We start from the raw sequence: 21,003 nt of genomic DNA, 5'->3' as shown, positions 1-21,003 counted from the left end.
ATATTGTTTTTCTGCTTCAAGAGCAGTATAGTACTTTCATTTTGTTTTATTTCTTATTGTTTCATATTTTTCAGTTTATGTAATTTGTTCCATGTTTTCTTCTTCAATATTTTATGATTTCCTATTCTTAAACTGTTTAAAATAGCAATTTCTTACATTTAGATGCTTAAAAATGACTAATCAAATTTTTCGTTTGTTTGAAAGAGTTCATTTTTAGCTGTTTAATTGTTAAAAAAATGTATGCAAAACATCACAATGTACAAGACTCACTTATATAACTTTATTGAAGTTTCTTTATTTTGATATGTGTAACACATCACACATTATAAAACATAAAATAATCACAAAACAGTCCTGGCCCATTATTAGCCAATGAAGGAATCATTCAGGTTGAAGTGTGTGAAATCCATACTGACCCAGTAATCAGATGTAGCTGCATTTTGATATCAAACAGATTCTACACTGAGTACTGAGTGAGCAAATGATTTCCGTTTTGTCCATGAGAACGTCACGTCTCTTACAGAAGAAAGGATTTATTACAGAACCTTCCAGAATGATTGCATTTGTAATACCCACAGCATGTCCAATATGATTAACACATAACACATAAACCAAATAAGTCAAGTTAATAAATTATTTAACAGGAATAATTGGAAAGTTCACTGGTAAAAAATAATTGAATGTAGTGTCATGTATTCTTCGGTGGCTGTTCTGCTTGGCTTTCTCTTCAGCAAAAGTGAAACCAATGGTGTTTGTTAGGGGGAATACCATGCCCTTATTATGCATGCATATCACTAGGTTCTTTCCCAAAAGGGTCCATGCTTGCTGGATACAAACTCTACAGACAAAGTATTCTTCTTCGGTTAGTCATAATATTTGCACACAGTTTATAGCATTATCCAGAAAATGTCTTTGGTTTGGTTCATAAACGTAAATTAGTCTTCCAGCAGACATTTCTGCACATGTTAACAAAGACACAATTTCAGTTGCATGATTGTTTTAGAAGTAACATTAAGATTCATTGACACCAAAATATACAAACAGTTTCATCACTTGCTCTTGAATATTACCTGTTGTTTCTTGATCTTGTTTAAAAAAGGTCACTTAGACCATCTAGAAAGTACTTACTTCATGTTTGTGCGGCATCCATTGTTCTGTGCATTGCCAAATCTTCCTACTCAACAGACTCGATCATGTGCTACCAAAGAGCTGGTCTACCTGCAGCACATATACTAATTTCCACTGAACTCCTCACTTGACGCCTCACGCAAACAGTTTGTTGCTCCACATCCTTCCTCCTGCTGTAGTCTACTCTGAGTTCGTAGAATACGGAAAAAAGCGACTTCCTCGGTCACAGAAGAGCTCCACAGCACGCCGTGTCTGCACATGGCAAACCTTTGTGCTCCTCTGTGCGACTTTTCGAGAGATTGTTGGACTGTGCGGGTGGCCAGGGTTTATCAGTGGCCCTCGATGTATTTCCCCTGGGTCTCTCCCTTCACCTGGCTAGGAATTGTGTGTGTTAGTCAGCTTAGTAGGGGCAGCCCCTTTTCTTCAACAATCATCTCACCTCAGTCACAGGCAATACCTTGGACAGGGACTCTTGCACCGTTTCAAAGTTTAATGTATTTAATAAACGTTGATAATAGTCATCTGTCATTTTTTTCTGTATGTTTCATGAGGTACTGGGAAATCATGCTGTCTCAGCCTTTGCAGGAGTCTCTGGATGCTGCACAACAAGCTATGTGCAAGTTTGCTAATTTAGTCTTAAACTTAAATGGAAAAATGAAAAATAATCATCTACGTTTGCTCTAATCTAATAATTCACTACAGCAAGTTAAAGATATATAAAATGTAAATTCATGTTTTCTTTGTTTGTCAATATATATACGTCCGGATCATTGTGTAGCAATGATCTGTTGTAATGTGTATACACGCCAACACGTTTTAAATAAATACGTAAACAAAAATGTTTTTTTTAAATATTTAGGTTTACAAATCTCCTCCGTTTGAAACATTCAGGGAAGCTGGTATAAAGCTATTTAGACTAACAATTATGAAAACATTTTATGATGATTTTATGATATGATTTGTTAGAATAAGTGCTAGAAATTTGTAGCAAAAAATGTGTTTGCGCACCCTAATATTGGCAAAAGTTAAGAAATATTTAAGTAGAAATCATGAATGGTGTGACTATGATTCAAATCATAATTCATCTTTAAATATTCTTTTAACAACAAAAAGTATTGATCGTTGTAAATAAATTAATGTATAAAAACACTATCTACATGTGTTTTTTTAAAACAACAACATAAATGAAAAGACAATAAGGAACAGAGTGTTGCATAAATTCTTTAGGAGCTTTGTGATTTCATATGGTCAAAAAAGGAACATCTGTTTTTTATTTAATAAAACAGGCTTAATTAATGAAATAATATTTTATTGTAATGAAAAACTATAATTTTCTTTCATTCTCATCTGTGTAACAATTTTTTCTTTATTAAGATCCTTATTTCATTATCGTAATGAGCTTCTAAATACTTTACTTTTATTTAATCAAAATGTTGTAAAAATGTCTTAGGGAAACTCATACATTCAAATTGAATTCATACATAATGAGGACAAATATTATGAGACAGACATAAGTTTGTTGTCTAATTTATATTTATTCATATAGCTCATGAACCCAAAAACTTGATAAACCTGTCAACCGAAAAGTACTTTCCATGCTTTCTCTACTGAACAGAAAGAAAAGAATATAAAACAGCTATATCTAGAGACAGATGTCTTTGTGTTACACTATTACATAATCCTGTCCTGTACTTATTTGACCTAATGTGGCTTTTGTACTGATGTCACCATTTTTTCTCAAATTCAATTCTAACTGTCCCTTTTAAGGCTTATATTTGCATAAACATTTTCGTGAATCATAAATAACCCTGCCATCTAAAAGAGGGAGGAAGTTTGCGAGTGTGGCGTACAGGAAGTGAGCGCGATGATCATCACTACCCGTCATAACTGTGGGCGGGGCCTTTTTTTCTTTACTTGCTTATTGTTTAGGATGTTGCCTTGGAGAAAAAAGCTTGAAGACAGATCATACAAAAACACAGCTACAAAGTCTGCTGTTCACGTTATATTCATGTATAGACATACGTGACGATATAAATGCATAACTTCAAAAGATCTTGATATCTTGCTTTATCTAAACAGCTGTCAGTTATCTGGGGCCATGTTAATATCTCTTATTCATGAAGTGACAACGGGAAAATGCCTGGGGAAAAATATCTTGATACATTAACAGCACAACAGTGAAATTAGTTGAATCCAAATGTTAAGACTCCTGATCAACTAATTTTTTATTGTATGTATTTATTTATTTGTACTTATTGGTATGATTATTATACATATCATAATGTATTTAATATAAGACTATTGCATGAGTTATAATCATGAAGGATAAACCAGGACACCATATGCGGCATTCTGCCCCCAGTCTTTCACAGACTCCGTAGGGGCAGATTTGTGGTTTCAATAAATCTATATTGAAAAGCACAGAAAAAAAACTGTGTTTTCTCCCCACCCCAGTGGAGCCAATGCCAGTAACTCAATGAAGGTCATCTTTACAGAGTAATTGGCCTCCCACAACCTATGAAGATACTGTATGTACTTGCTTTTCTTTGCAAGCAAATTCACAATAGAGATGAGAAAGAAAATAGTATTTACAAAATGATTTAGCAGTACATGCAACTACAGCATAACAATATGAGTTTATTTCTAATATGCACAAAATGCATTAAAAAACAAAAATCTCACAGGAAATAAAGCATACACTTAATTTCATCCGTTTTCAATATATATATATATTTTTTGACTACGATAATAATAAGTTTAGTTGTATGTGTTGTGTGTAACATTCTTAACCAAGCTGAGCTTCAGTTTACTCTCCAAGCACAACTATGCAACACACATTTTTTATACATTTACAATAATAATTTGCTTTAATAAAGGGCGAAGACATTAATTTTCTAAAGTCACTTTTATAAAATGACAAAAAAATTAATTAAATTGAAAAATTTTAAGTGTTAATAGTTAGTTAGTAAATTTTTCAAATTAAGTAAATTTTTGGTGGTTGTGTTCATAGGAGTGTTCCTTGTCTGTTGTAAATTTGAAATAAACAAAAAGAAATATTTTAAATATGATATGTGTGTATTCATCATTTGTGCTGTATTGTCACATGTTTAACATATTACATCAGTGTAAAATGTCCAGGGAGAAAGTACATTCCTTTCTATTATGACATCGTCTTCATAATGTCATAAACACTGATTTGTCATGAACTGGAAATTTCAGCAAACTTTCACCTTTTTCATGCAACATGGCTTTATCTTTAATATGCAGCATCCGTCTTATTCTGACCTTACTGACGCAAGTTGATGAAATCACTGCATGTCCCTTAAATAAACAAGAGAAATGTGTCTCTTAAGACATCGCAGGATGACGTCTAGACAATATCATCATACAGATTGAGTAAAACTTCAAAGACTGGAAATGTTATGATTTATGCAGATTCAGAGAGCATGAATGCTGACAGTGCAGGTAAAATATTGAATGCGATGGGAAATATTCTATATAAAGACCTGTAAATAAAAATGTTTATTTAAGCAACAGAAATCGAATCAAGATCATATACTCAATAAATAATTGTTGCTTGTTACTGTTATTTAACAAGGTTTTAACTTGTTTATTTTATTTCAGAAAAGGGAACTTATGCAGTAATACTACACTTCTATATTCAAGCATCCCAGTCCATTATTTATGTCTTTCCCATCACTATTGTCTCTATGATGTTGCTCTGCTGTCTCACATGAGTTTATTCACTCTTTATAACAGCTGCTTATAATAAATAATTCATATCATTGTCCACAATGCCATTGTGAAAAAAAGAATTTAGATCCTAACTTGAATGAGATTGCAACATTTTGCAATCTCATTCAAGTTAGGATCTAAATTCTTATTACTAACACAATACAGTTGTGTTTTTTTTTCCCAGATGTGCAGTCCAGTGAAGGTTCCACTAACAGACACTAAAAAAAATATTTAAGTGCACAAGATTTACCAGTGACCATGTTGTTTGCTTTTTGGATGATGCACATTTATTTAGTATATATTTTCTTCTTTAAATCTTACTGTAGGAGTACTAACGAAAAATCAAAGATTAGAGAGAACAAAACATAACATGAAACATGTCTAATATGGTCAATAATTCTTGATTCATATGCTTTATAAAACAAAAATATATTCCTTTATACATAGAATATAGGGTTTTATTTAAATTTCTCTAAAGAGACAAAACTGTCAAAACAAAATGTTATTTTTTCCGTATCACAAAATAACATATAACATTTTTGCACTTTGTAACTTTCAATTTTTTGTCAACAAATGTTGATATTAAAATGTGATAAGTGTAAAAATAATAAACATGTATCAGTAAATTTGATGCTCAGGTTTTTTCGTAAAATGACATCAAAAATGTATCTTAATGCAGTTACATTTGAATTACAATTCTGCATCATGTTTGCTCCCATTAGGTTTTTGTAGCTCAACTAACGCATGTAACAGAAAGGGATAAAATGGATACATGCAACGAAGTTCTTTGGATAAACGTGTGTACCAATTCTGGATTTGAATTGAAATTTCAAAGTCATTGTTAATTTCAGAATCTCACACTGACCGTGTTTCTACCATTGTACATTTAGTCATTTTAATTTAGCAGCATTTGGTCCTCCATACCAATACTCACACCTCAACATCACAAGTTATTATAATAAATCTGTGTATTTTAATTAGGCCTATTTACACAGTCTCTCTCCTGTATAATGAAAGTAATATGTCAGCAATTCCTGAAGAGAGTAACGTGCATTATGTTTGCCTTCATATATTATAGAGAAATAAGAAAAAATGTAACTAAATTGACCACAAGGGGTCGCCTTTTAACAAGCGATCAGTAAATCTGGGAAATATTAAGCCGCAAAACACGTCAAAATACGTGTTTAAAGAATTAGCAGTGTGTGAGTTGACAAGATTTCTCATTGATACAACATGCAACAATTAATGAATTCGAAAAAAATGTAGTAAAACAACTTTTCTAATACTTAAAATGTTTTACTGTCAATACGCGTAGTCTATCTACTCTCTTGTTGGATTTTTTTTTGCAACACTTATAATACCGACCTCAAGACTTTAGCTGAAACTATTTAAGAAACCCAAAGGGTGAAGAATAATCCACAAATAACTATAACACTTTTAAAGCTTTTCAGCTGTGTTTTATTGAATCTATTTATATTCATTTATATAGGCTACTTTCATTCAGTTCAATTCAAATATATTTCTATAGCGCGTTTCAGATCAATTTTTGACAGTTTAGAACGAAGAGAAGAGCGACACAAGAAACAACAGCGTAGAAAATGTTAATAATAGAAAAAAAGAAAAATGCTCTTTTTAATTAGGATGTTTCTGTTTATTTGCCCCTCGTGCAAATAAAGTTTGTTCTCGAGTGGAAAAAGTAAGCGCGTGGTCACCGCGTTCGACCAATAGCGTTTCAGGAAACGAGTGCACGCAGGTCTAAGAGGAACTGACAGCGGCGCATGCGCGTTGTGCTCCGTAGACTTGGAGGTGTCCGCGTGAACAGGGCGGCGTTTCTATGGTGAGAAGATCTTTAATGGGCCACATGGACCCGGACACATCACCCTCTGTGTCTGCTCTCAGCGCGTTTAACAACGCGACGCTTTACATCCGCGAGTTACACCTATCTGGATCTGTGTCTCAGGTCTGTCGCGATAGTGTTTTACAATTTAAATGTCGTGTTTAAGGCCGTTTGACGCCAAACGGGGGGCTTTTGTGTAACGATCCGCTTCGGCGAAGAATAGTCCGGACGAAGAATCCAAAATTCGTAATACACCGACTGACGCCCAGTCGTGATCATGATCCGTGTGCGTTGCATCTCATAAGTGTCGTTATAAATCTAGACGCATCGCTGTTTTTTTCTCATCAAGGATCGTATTGTCGGCGTGGATCTGATGCAGCATCTCTCCGGCTGAGGTGGGCGCCTCCTGGATCATTTCATCCTTCTTGCTCTGAATACAGATTTGAAGTTAATGTTTCGCCAAGAGGTCGGCGTCCTGTCCTTCATTCCGTCTTGTTCGTACCTTTTCCAATACGAGAAGAGGAACATGTCTCGATATAACATCTACAGTCTGCTGGACTGGATGTATGGCGGGGTGGACCCCAAGTTTGAGGGCAATGGAGGGCCCGAGTGCGCAGCCTTCATCTCCCCGCAACAGAGGATTGTTGAGAGTCTGATCATTGTGTCCATCTCTGTGCTGGAGGTGCTGCTGGCCATCAAAAAGATTCATGTCCCTAAAGATGTGGGACGCAAGGGCAGAGAAGACAGCTGGGGCAAGAACCTGTTGCTGGTGGCCCTTTGCATGACTTTTGGAGTGGAGGTCGGGTTCAAGTTCGCCACAAAGACTGTGATCTACCTCCTCAACCCATGCCATGTGGTCACAGTGGTGCAAGTAAGCATGTTTATTGTTCATTGTCTGATTAAAGGTTTTGCTGTGCTACAGACAGTGGTGAAGGTGGTGTGGCTTCTTCTGACTGACACTGTGGGAAAAACACTTGACCTTAGTCTGTTGTAAATTGCTTAGTTTGGACATGGCATATTGGTCAATGGTGCAGTGTCGTGAATGTGAGTAGATGATTCAAAGTTGTTGTTCATACTTACCACATACCTAAGAGCGAATCCAAACTTGTTACATAATTTCAGTAGCTCTTAAGTGTGTGTTGTCAGTGGTTGTCAAAACATTCAGCTTTTATCCAGACTCGCACATAATATCTGTTTATTGAAAGGTTTTTGATGTACCAACCGGGGGAAGATGAGTCTGTTTGACATTTTAGATGGATTTTTTCAGCACGAAAAGTTTTTATTTTAAGAAATTATACTACATACCTAGTTCAACAGTCTTTCATTTCTATGATTCACCTATTTCCAGGCTTCCAGAAAAAAAAAGTTAATTTACAAATTTTTGCAGTGACTGGTGGTTTCATCTGCTCAAAATGGCACAATTGCAAATGATCACTTGTGGTTCCTGTTCCTTAAATTTACAAAACGTTAACAGACACACTCACTAAATATTTAGAATAGGTGTACCTAGTCACTAGATGTTTTTTTGAACATGTTGAACAGAGAGGGCGGATATCCATGTTATTAGTCAGCAACGTGTTTAGTTGAATTCCTTTTAAATTTATTAATAGGGAAAAAGCTTTCCAATATTACATCATGAATATGTGATGTTTATTTCATTGTGAGGCACTTTGGTCAGGAAGTTTTTTGATAGCAACTGATGGATTTAAGTCGCACTGCTGCCCTTCTAAGAGCTTCCTGTTAGTTTAATGTGTTTTAATGATGGGAGCGACGAAACATCTGGGGCTGCATTTACGAAACATTCTTAATTCGGGTTCAGATTGTACGATTTTGGGCTGTCCCAGACAAAAGATGACAACCGTGGCGATTTCTTTGGTCAATGCTCCTAAACGCTGGTCCTACGTCGTACAGTGAGAAAGACTGAAAGATGGCCATTGTCAGGGTCTTGCGATCAAAGACAGCGTGCGATCATTTTTTGGCAGTTTCAGAAATTTAGCCTGCTCGTACGACGTATGCCTACCGAGTAGCCAATAAAAATGCAATATGAAATGACGTATTGATCAACACACTACATGGCATAAAAAGTTAAATGCGATATAGGCGAAAATATAAAAAAAAAAAAATATTGCTCTCTTCCGCTGCCACCATTTTTTTTCCAGCACACATGAAAAGCACAACTGCCAAATTTGTGTTTGTTTACAATTTGCGCACGGAACGCTGATGATGTCTTCTAACTTGCGCTGTAGCCTAAAATTCAGGAGGTATCATCATCGTACAGTGTACATGCATGCAGTGGCGCCCCCAGGATCTTTTTTATGGGGTGGCCAAATGGGAACAGTATAAATGTTAGGGTGGCACAGTACAAAAAATTTACTATGCCTAAATCTAATGGTAGGCAACAGTTTTGGCATTGCCATTAATACTGAGAGCATACAGTTATTACTATTTATTATTTAGAGACAAATAGAAAACTCCACAATTCATCTGCAATTACCCTCATGTTTATTTGGAGTGCAAATACAGTAAAAATAAGAGTATACAAGAAAAAAAAGGATGCTTAACCCCGACATACAGTTAAACTGTCATTGCACTGTTGCAGTACATTTCAAGAAAAGTGCAAGTCTTGCAACTCTGATTCAAAAGAAAATTGCAACTCCTGGATGCATTTTACAGTAATGCAAATTGCAGTTATCAGTGGAACATGCCACAATAGTTATCAGCCCATCAGAGATGTGTCTTTGTCTGTACCGCTCTCTCGAGCCCTTCGCTAAAGTGACAGTGTTGCCAGATCTTTGTAGAAAAAACGGCAAACAAAGACAAGCCGAAAATAAACCTCATATCCAAATAGTTTAAGTTAAAAAATCTAAGATATCTGCAACTGATCATTTTTAACAGCTAAAGTGCCAAGCTTTATGATCTAAGAGCGAAAAATAAACTGAGATGCACATAAAAATAAGCGAACATGGCAACACTTCAAAATAGCGCTCTGTGAAGCAGCTTTCGGAGCAAACAAAACACAGCGCGTCTGTCAGTGGACAAAACGAGTCTTTAGCCAAAAAAGAGCAGATAGCAATGGGTTAAATTCCTATTCACAGCTGCGAGATGACTTGCGTCGCTATGGTTACCAGTAGGCATGGACCGAATACCGGTTTCAAGGTATACCGAGGTTTGAAAGAGTCAAGGTTTCAAAACCACTAAAATTTTCTGTGATACCATTTCTAAGGTATGAGCTGTGTTTACACAAAAATACGTAATTAAGTCATGTAATGCAATGTTTGATGTTTAAGCCTAAATTACCAGTGTGTCAATCATCACATCACATCATCGAATAATCATATTGCATAGTTTTACATGTAAACCTAACTTAACAAAAATGTATAGTGATCGAGCAACATGTGAGCAAAAGAAAAAGCTACATTTAAATCCAGTATGCCTTAGCGACTAGCCTAATCTCAGTTAGCCAAACAGTAACGTATTATCTGATCTTCTTCTTCTTTTAGTTTTTTGGCGAGTTACAGCCTAGCATTAAAGGTGACTATCTGAGCTTGATACAATTTATTTATGAGTTTCGTCTCCCATCTTACCAACCCGGTCTCATGAATTGCGTTTAAATAACACGTGTAATACGTACGCCAAAGTTAGATTTTGCGTGCATATGATACGCCAATGTTTGCGTGCACCTCGCTGGAGAGCAGCCATTTTGAAACGTACATGAAGAGGAAACACTGAAATAATTAAAATAATACTGTTAGGTTTAGGGTTTGGGTAGAGGTTATAATATGCACGCACGCTAACATTAGGTTTAGGGTTTGGGTTAGGGGACAGGTTAATAAGACAAATTGCCTGTTAATATGCACGTGCGCTAAATTGGCGTATCATATGCACTCAAAAATAGGCGTATCATATGCACGCAAAATCTAACTTTGGCGTACGTATTTCACGATAATGCAACGCGCGTGTTATTTATACGCAATTCATGAGACTGGGCTCATCTTACTCCTTCATGAAACTCTTTAAGTTACAGCGGCTGAACAAGACCGAACAGGACGCACTTGCTGTGGTATTGCGGCTGCGCATAGTCGTGGCATCGTGGGTAAAGGAGAGGGTTGAGTTCGTATTCTACAGTATAAATAACACATTATACAAGTTTATTTTATTTTTAACTGTGCTTCGTCAATTTCCATGCTAATTTAATAGTAAAATTATAGTAATATTGTTATTATAATTAAAAATGGCTATCTGGTTGAGGGGGCAATGGGGTGGCCACTGCATGCATGTCATTCTCAAGTTTATTAGATCCATGTCGCGCAGTGTGACCTGTCATGATATTATAAGATCAGTGAAATCGCACAGTCTGTAAGCATGCTTTAAGGAAATTCTTTTTAAAGTCTAAATAAGTTTTCCTAAATCATTAAATTTCTTAAAGGATTGTGCTTAAAATTAGGAATTATTTTTTTAATTGATTTTAAAATTATGTTTATAAGAAGTTCTTAAAAGGTAAGTGCCCTATTTTACAGACAAGGCTTAGGACTAGTATCAGACTAAAATGAATGTTTGAGCTGTCTGAAAATAAATTGCCCTGACATATCTTTAATTCGCTTAAATTTGTAATTGTAATTTGTAAAAATGTAATTGCCATTGTTTTGTCTCAAGATGCACACCAGTAATGTTTTTATCTAAGGTATTTTAATAAAAGAAACTTTAATATCGTAATTTAACTAAGGCATAGTCCTGGCTTAAGCTAAGCCTTGTCTATGAAACCGGGCCAAGATGTTTAGTATAATTAGGTAGACATGTTAGTCGGAAATTACAATTTTTTCCTTTTCAAAGATTAGCTTTGAAATTACAAATTTCATAACTGATTTTGTCATTTTATGTTTAGGAAAAATAGAAAATATGTAAGAAATTCAAGAAAAATATTCAATATTAGGGCCCCATTACATTGTACCACAAAAGTATATTGTACATCACAAAATGACAGCCCCATTATGAGAAAAGCAAAAAGGATATTGGAAAATAATAATGCATTGTCTGATCAAATGCTTGGAGAGACTTTGGAAAAGCTCAGCTCAGTTGATCGGATATCATAGAAAGAGACTCTGTTTGCCGAGTGTGTTTAGAATGTAGGCAGGAAGCCAAAAGATAGGCTTATACTAAAGGTAACGTCTCTATGCATGAAACTTTGATCATTGATTTTTTACATGTACCGATCCATTTCCATGCAGGTGTTGACTCCAAAAAAGGCAGATGGACATGACATTCAGGTGGTATGGAGCAAGGACATTTTTAGTCATCTACATCAGGGCTCAACATTAACGCTTGTCCGGGAAAAGTGAATGTTTTGTATGGGCAAGTGAGAGAGAATTTTACTTGTCCGACCGGACAAGTAACTAGAAACAAATAATAACAGTGCTGCGAAAAAATTAAAAATAGTTGCAAAGCTTGTTTGTTTGTGTGAACTGCGTTGTCTTGGTTGTGCTTGTTTGTGTGTGACAATAATCAATGAGAGGTCATCTGGCTGTTCTGCGTGTCTGAGTGAATGATGTGCACAGATTAACATACTACACGAGTGATGGTCCAGGATTTATCTGCGTGTGCACTGTATGAGGACATAACACAAACTCCATCTCCAGAATTTCTCTGAGAGTTTATTTTACGAACATTTTACTGTTTGAGTGAAGCTATCGTCAAACACACTAAAACTCAAGCGTCTTCCCGACTACCCGTCAAAATAAACGTCCCGTTAACTTCAACACTCAGACGAAAAAATACTTTAGTATTTACCAAAGGAAATTGTAGTACCCTTGTAGTAAATTGATAAACTGTAGTAAAAATGTCCGTCAAATGTCGTGCCGCCTCAGGCTCAAAATTATGTCTGGTGTCTTAACAAGAAATGCTGCGTGCATTTAACAGACTGTCATTTGTAACTGCAGTTGCGGCATAACGCCACAGTAGAGGCGCTGTTTCATTATCAGCACACTAAGGTGCTAAAAAGAGTTGCAGAACAAGAGCTAGCTCTGTTTCACGGCTGTTTGTTTTTCATCCAAGTACTTGTAATTTGAAATTTCTTAAATTAACATGACGTACATCATTGTAATGTCTTTAGCTGTGCAGTAGGATCGTTGAATCAGCGTATACTTTACACAGCGAGTTCGCCAGTATGAATGCACATTGTGTTCACAACGACTCGCACACGAATGACTCATTTGAACAGATTCATTTAAACTATCGAACTTTTCAGTCACTAACAAATATAAGAGATCATTGAATCATTTAAAGTGAACCACAGAGAATGCAAGATGTGAATGATCTTTGCTCATTTAGTAAGACTGGTTAACTCAGTTGGCTATTGTGGGCTAAAAAGTTAGTTGAAATGATAAAAAAGCTTTATTTGATTAAAAAAACATTTCTGTTTGGTTGAATAAAACATTTCTGTTTGGTGTCGTTCTGAACTCAATGTGCATTCATACTGGCGAACTCTCTGTGTACAGTATACGCTGATTCAACGATCCAACTGCACAGCTAAAGACATTACAATGATGTACATCATGTTAATTTAAGAAATATCAAGAAATTAAACGCGCCTCAGTGTGCTGATAACGAAACAGCGCCTCCACAGTGGCGTAGTGTCACAACTGCAGTTACAAATGACAGTCTGTTAAATGCATGCAGCATTTCTTGTGAAAAATTTTGGCGAGAGCCTGAGGCGACACGACATTTGACGGAGGCGGCCGCCTCCAATTTCTCTATGCAGGAAAAACCCTGGACTCTGTTGTCTGATATCGATCCCAAAATAAGACAAAATGACACCTAAACGGTTTCAACAAATGAAATTTCCTAAATCACAACTAAATAAGCTCTCTTAATCGCTCTTTTAATCAAAGTCACTGAGTGCAGCTGTGGTAGATCCTTTTCCTATCTAGCGCCTAAACTTTGGAATAGTCTTCCCTGCACTGTCCGGGAGGCAGAAACACTCTGTCAGTTTAAATCTAGACTAAAGACGCATTTTTTTAATCTTGCATACACTACTCTTCCATAATATAAATCTTCAGAGGGTTTAGGCTGCATTAGTTAGATCAACCGGAACCAAAAACACAACTGATGTACTTGTTGCATCAAAGAGTACAGAACAGTACTCTACTCTCAGCCAGTCTTGTCTCATTGTTCCAAGGTTACCACAGCGAGCAGGATGCAGTTCATGGCCTGACCTGATGGTAGAGCGGAGAATGGGAAGTGGGGACCTGACAAGAGCTGAGATGATAGAGCTGGATAAAGAAGGACGCGGTCTCTTGACATGTCTTCACCACAAAACTTCAAATGCTATTAGATTATTAATGATAATCTTAAACTATAATTTATTTTATTATTAAGTTTATTTATTTTATTTAGCCTTGTTGTGCAAGTTCTCTGGAGCTTGTGCAGAGGCAGCAGCTTTTGCCAGAGGGGAACTGGAATCCCCTGGTTGGGCCTGGGTTCTCCTGAGGTTTTTTTTCTCGATTAGAGTTTTGGGTTCCTCGCCACCGTTTGCATACTGTTTTTGCACTATCTGCCTGACCGGGGGGGCTGCTTTAGAATTTTAAAGTTTTACTTAATTAATATTGCATATAGGAATTTATTATCTGTTATATTTGACCTGTGCTTCTCTCTCCTTTATCCTAAATGTGTGCTCTCAGTGAGTGTGTGTGTGTGTGCGTACTTGTCTGTGTACGTACGTGTGTGTGTGTGTGTTGTGTGTGTGTGCGTGCGCATCCGTGTGTGTGTGTGTGTCTCTATGTCTATGTGTGTTAGTACGTGTGCATATTGAGTGTGTGGAGTGTTTTGTATGTGGGTATGTCTGTCTTCTGTGTTTTCAACCTTTTCTTGTTTTTGCAGGTACAACTTTAATTATTTTGCTTATAGTCAATATGTCTCATGTACAGCTGCTTTGTAACAATGAAAATTGTAAAAGCGCTTTATAAATAAAGTTGAGTTGAGTTGAGCTGTGACACGTCAGAGGAGACCTGGCCCTCCCAACTGAGACAGGATTTCTTCTCCATTTATTTATCATTGGAGTTTGGGTTCCTCGCCACAGGGCCGTGTTGGCTTGCTCACCAGGAGACTGCTGATATTAGATATTATTTATTAGAATGATCTTGCTTGTTCTATGAACACCATGGAAATTCATTTGGCAATAGCTAAATTTATTCAGAAACTATTAAAGATTATTAAATTAAAAGGTTGACTAACCTGAAATCGAACATGCCTGTCATAAAAGAGTAACTGTTTCAGTAAAATGTGATGCATTTCATTATATTTAAAGGGATAATTCACCCAAAAATGAAAATTCTGTCATCATTTACTCACCCTCAAGTTGCTCCAAACCTGAATAAATGTATTTGTTCTGCTAAACACAAAGGAAGATATTTAGAAAGAATGTCCATAATCAAACAGATCTCATCCCCCATTGACTCCTATAGTATTTATTTTCCCTATGGCAGTAAATGGGGGATGTTTTTGTGGCTGACCACATTCTTAAGTAGAACACTTTTTGTTCTTTTAAACCCGTAAAATAAAATGCATAATATTAGTACATTTTAGTTTACTTTAACTGTGCCATTTCACATTGTAGAATACCCCTATCACACCTTGACATGTCATAGCCTACATCTACTTACATATATAAAATGCAGTACCTGGATGACCCTGTTTTATCCAGTTTAGGCGTTTGTTATCTGGAATGTCTCAACTCTCCAATCACATTAGAGAGTTGTGCAATAAAAAGGTATACAAATTAGGGCTGCAGCTATCGATTCTTTTACTAATCGAGTATTCTACTGATTTTTCCATCTCAACTCAACTCAACTTTATTTATATAGCGCTTTTACAATTTTCATTGTTACAAAGCAGCTGTACATGAGACACATTGACTACAAGCAAAACAATCAAAGTTGTACCTGCAAAAACAAGAAAAGGTTGAAAACACAGAAGACAGACACACCCACACACAAAACACTCCACACACACAACACGCACACACACCAACACACACAGACACACAGACACACACACACACACACGTACGTACACAGACAAGTACGCACACACACACACGCTCAGTGAGAGCACACATTTAGGATAAAGGAGAGAGAAGCACAGGTCAAATATAACAGATAATAAATTCCTATATGCAATATTAATTAAGTAAAACTTTAAGATTCTAAAGCAGCCCCCCCGGTCAGGCAGATAGTGCAAAAACAGTATGCAAACGGTGGCGAGGAACCCAAAACTCTAATCGAGAAAAAAAACCTCAGGAGAACCCAGGCCCAACCAGGGGATTCCAGTTCCCCTCTGGCAAAAGCTGCTGCCTCTGCACAAGCTCCAGAGAACTTGCACAACAAGGCTAAATAAAATAAATAAACTTAATAATAAAATAAATTATAGTTTAAGATTATCATTAATAATCTAATAGCATTTGAAGTTTTGTGGTGAAGACATGTCAAGAGACCGCGTCCTTCTTTATCCAGCTCTATCATCTCAGCTCTTGTCAGGTCCCCACTTCCCATTCTCCGCTCTACCATCAGGTCAGGCCATGAACTGCATCCTGCTCGCTGTGGTAACCTTGGAACAATGAGACAAGACTGGCTGAGAGTAGAGTACTGTTCTGTACTCTTTGATGCAACAAGTACATCAGTTGTGTTTTTGGTTCCGGTTGATCTAACTAATGCAGCCTAAACCCTCTGAAGATTTATATTATGGAAGAGTAGTGTATGCAAGATTAAAAAGATGCGTCTTTAGTCTAGATTTAAACTGACAGAGTGTGTCTGCCTCCCGGACAGTGCAGGGAAGACTATTCCAAAGTTTAGGCGCTAGATAGGAAAAGGATCTACCACCTGCACTTGATTTTGAAATTCTAGGTATTACCAACTGACAGGACGCCTGAGAGCGTAATGCACGTGAAGGACTGTAATACAAAAGGAGTTCATTCAAGTACTGAGGAGCTAAACCATGTAAGGCTTTATAGGTAATAAGCAAGATTTTAAAGTTAACGCGATGCTTTATAGGTAATTACCATCGATTAATCGGGTATTCGGATAATAAGTACTTTTTCTTTATTAAAGAGTAATACTAAATATACAAGAGAAAATAAGATGGGTCTCTTAAAATGAGTAAAACAACTAATTTGTTTCCTTTTTAGAACAATTAAAGTTTTTATTGCTGAAATTGCTAAACCCATTTAGTACATTCCATTGCCATATTAAATTCAAAAAGCAATATAATACAAATATACTGTAAAAATAAGAAACATGAATAAAAATAGAAAGAATAATTTCAAAGGTAATCAACTAACTTGAGCTTATGCATGATGCATTTAGTTTATATAAATTAGTTTTAGTTTCTTTTTTTTTACTATTAAATAGTAATATATAGCCTATGACTTTTATTTTGGCAGGTTGTCGGAAGACGCTTATTTTTTAGTATGTCTGTTCCTTCACTCAAACAATAACATGTTCGTGAAATAAACTCTCAGAGCAACTCTGGAGGTGAAGTTCATGTCCTCATTCAGTGCAGACGCAGACAAATTTATGAGCATCACGCGTGTAGCACGTTAAACTGTTTAGTTCATTCACTCAGACACGCAGACCAGCCACATGACGTGTAAATAACAGGATTCGGCATCCATAAGTCCGCATCTAGTTTGATGGACTCAATGCAGCCGGAAAACAAGTTTCACTCGCAAAATAGACTAAAACTAAGTAAAATAGCAGTTCACCATTTCAATAAGCTATCAGTTATTTATCAGCATGAGAAACACGTGTGAGCGTGTGAACAGATTAAAATGCGTGTGACTCACGGGGAATGCGTGAGACTTGAGAGCCCTGTAACATGAACAGAGTTTAGTGGGCTGTGCGTCAGTAATAACGGTCCGTGGGGAAACGCAGTGCTCCATGTGTACTGTAGTTAAATGGATTTAACGAAGCTTCGAGGCAACTAAATTTGCCTCGATTATTTTTTGTATTCGAATTACTCGAGTTACTCGAGGAATCGTTTCAGCCCTAATACAAATAAACAGATTTATTTCAAGACGAAGAACCTGTTCCTAGCTCTTTGTTGTCCCCTGCACATGTCAACACACATCCAGAGTTTACAAAACAAACTTTCCTTTTGTTCAGTATGTGGTTTCTACATCTAATGTTTTGCCATCTGTCAGTTTACCCTTTGGTTATATGCTCAGATTTAGGGGCCGTTTACACGAGACCGTTTTCAACTGAAACGCAAAAAAATGTATGCGTCTTGGCCGTTCGTTTAGACGGAAACAGCGTTTTGGGGGACTTGAAAACACCGCCTTTTTCGTTTCCATGTAAACTGCAAGACGGAACGTTCTGAAAACGATGACGTCACGCGAGCGCGAGTATAGTCAAAACAATATGGCGGCTTCCCTTACTGTGAGCTCTCGCTGCTCGACTATGTATTAATGTTTCCCCAGCAAAATGTGGATTTGCTGCACCAATAAGACCAGCGTGGACACACTATTTACATTCGCCAGACTTTAAACACACATACGTTGACCACCGGTATTAAAAGTCACTTTTGCCTTATAACTGTGCGTCCTGTTTCTTTACACAACAACATCGCCCTCCACTGGCCTGGTATGCATACTACAGCGTTTTTATCCGTTTTCCTGGATCCGTGTAAATGCAGACAGTTTTGATAACGCTGTCCTGTGTACGTGAAACTTTTCAAAAACGCGAAGGAAAAACTTTGCCGTTTTTCATCGTGTGAACGTGGCCTTAGGGATGGGCCTTCATGGTTCATACCCAAACGTAAACCGTTTATCTGCTATTAAATAGCTAGAGAAAGAATTTTCTTTTGCTCCAGGCAAGGTTTTCCGTAGTGCACTGGAGCAAACAGATGTAGATTTCCTCATTGCTCTCTCACAGCTCTTGTTGCACACGGCCCAGCCCCAGGAACAGTGTGATGTCACAACACCAAGTTCGGCTGAATTCAACTTGTGCTTAGACCTGTCGCAGTAACTCCGTGGTTCCAGTTTGTGTCAATAAACCCAAGTCTTTTGAACAAGTTTTATTGTTAACTGGCAAATGTTAAAGCCAGCGTTGTGGGTATATGTAAATAATGGCCAAAAAGAAACAATGAAACAAAAGCAAAAACACATTGAATAACATTGTTTGTGTTGTTATTGCAATAACTGTACCAATATAACAGCTGTTATGAATAGAAGTATCTTAATGTTTACCATCCCTGTCTGTTTTTTTAGGTTGACTTGATATTTTTACATTGCTGGGCAGTATTATGGTCTTTATTATATTCAAGTCGTAGTGTCACCCTTATGCCATCCCAAATGTATGATTTACATTTGGGATGGCAAATGTAAGTGTGTGCGTGCGTGCGTGCGTGCGTGCGTGTGTAAGTTTTATTACAAAGTTACATTACCACATCGTTTTAAAAAAAAACAGCCTTTTACATTGTCAGAAAAAATAAGTGTGAACCATTACAGTATTTATTTTACAATCGTTCATGTGTTAGAACACATAATTATTTTAGCACAAATACTTTTATTTTAATTCTCTTCTGTTTGTTCCTCATTAAGGGTTAAATGATGTGATCGCACTATGTTTGTGTGTATAAGATCAGTATGGTGCACAGCATTAACCAGCAGGTGCAGTTTATCCAGCTGTTCATGAGATAAAAACCAAACTCAGAAACAACCAGCATAAAATAGTTTTATATCTTACTAAAACAAGCCGTGTGTTTCTTCCTATAACTGATCCAGACACTGTTTATCTGCAGTAAAATCAAAACTCGCTTTCACTTCCGTTTTTTCTACTCTCTTACTCAAACTATGTAACCGTTTCCTTTTTCTGCCCAGCGGCATGTAATTCTTTCCTTTAGATTGCAACACACAGAATTTATCTCATCATCTGGTTGCATTGGTGGTAAAGAACAAGTTGAACAGGATGATTTCAAGCATCATTGGACATTAGGGATGCTCATATTGACCGTTTAACCGTTAACCGATAGTTAAAAATTTAAATAATATGAATAATATTTTTTTATAATAATTTAATAATGCGTTTTTAAATAACTATTAAATGCATGTTTTTATATTTTTCTGTATGATGAAAGAAAAATATGCTATACATATGTTAACACACGGAGCGTGTGACCAGGTGTAAATGCACTTCCTAATAAACTGCCACTAAATATCAGTAAGAAAAGTAAGAGAAGCCACTGAATATAATAATTTTCATATATAATAATACTTGCGCAAGCAGACGATTACGAAACACAATAAATGCGCTGCTTTTGGGGATGCCTGCTGTTAGGGAAACGTAGTCGTGACAGTTCTAAGAGGCAATTACAGAAAAACTTTGACTACTTTGCTCAGGCATTTAAGAATGAGCGTAACAACATTTCTGATGCTGTGTAACAAGATCAGTACTCTGGTTAGTCAGGTTACGCCATCTCAACTCTCAACTCAACTCAACTTTATTTATATAGCGCTTTTACAATTTTCATTGTTACAAAGCAGCTGTACATGAGACATATTGATTATAAGCAAAATAATTAAAGTTGTACCTGCAGAAACAAGAAAAGGTTGAAAACACAGAAGACAGACATACCCACATACAAAACACTCCACACACACAATATGCACACGTACTAACACACATAGACATAGAGAGACACACACACACACGGATGCGCACGCACACACACACACACGTACGTACACAGACAAGTACGCACACAAACACACACACACACACACACACACGCTCCGTGAGAGCACACATTTAGGATAAAGGAGAGAGAAGCACATTGCTTTATTTGAATTAACATAATTAACAATAAATAATTCTAAATAAATAAAATAAACAATTTGCAACAAAATAAATTATATTTTTCATAAATTCTTCCTTAATCCTTGGGTTATCAAGAGATGAACTAGATTGGGCTAAGCAGTCAAAAACAGCGCATCTCTCGGTCTGTACATGATGCACTTTTGACAGATTACATGTGTTCCATCCTTACAAGCAAAGGTTTTGTTGCACTTGTGGCAACGAGCATTGTCACTGTCTATGGCGTTATTATAATGACAAATGTCGCGAGCGCATTATTACAAGGCGAGAGCGCATTCTTGTCATACGAGCGCGCGAATCTCTCCGCTCGCACGCCGATTTCCTTTGCTCGTGCACAAAACTGGACGCGCGCTTTCAACTATACGCTGCTCTCTTATGAATTTTCTCTCCTCTCGCTCAGTGAGCGTGTGCGCACTCAAAATGCGTTCCGTGCGTCCACGAATC

General features: G+C 36.7%; 1 protein-coding gene across 1 annotated transcript in view; it reads left to right on the top strand.

Moving 5' to 3' along the window:
- The first annotated feature begins 6,634 nt into the window (after nt 1-6,634).
- The window catches only part of LOC130570536 (transmembrane protein 164), a 36,369-nt gene continuing 22,000 nt past the window's right edge, over nt 6,635-21,003 (top strand). The window contains exon 1 of the mRNA XM_057360887.1: nt 6,635-7,571. Within this exon, the coding sequence (XP_057216870.1) occupies nt 7,152-7,571 (420 nt within the window). The 5' untranslated portion in view covers nt 6,635-7,151. The remainder of the gene's footprint in view (nt 7,572-21,003) is intronic.

Source organism: Triplophysa rosa, linkage group LG19 (assembly GCF_024868665.1).
Source record: "Triplophysa rosa linkage group LG19, Trosa_1v2, whole genome shotgun sequence".
NCBI lineage: Eukaryota > Metazoa > Chordata > Actinopteri > Cypriniformes > Nemacheilidae > Triplophysa > Triplophysa rosa.
Note: the sequence above shows the minus strand (reverse complement) of the source record. Positions and strands in the feature narration are given on the sequence as shown.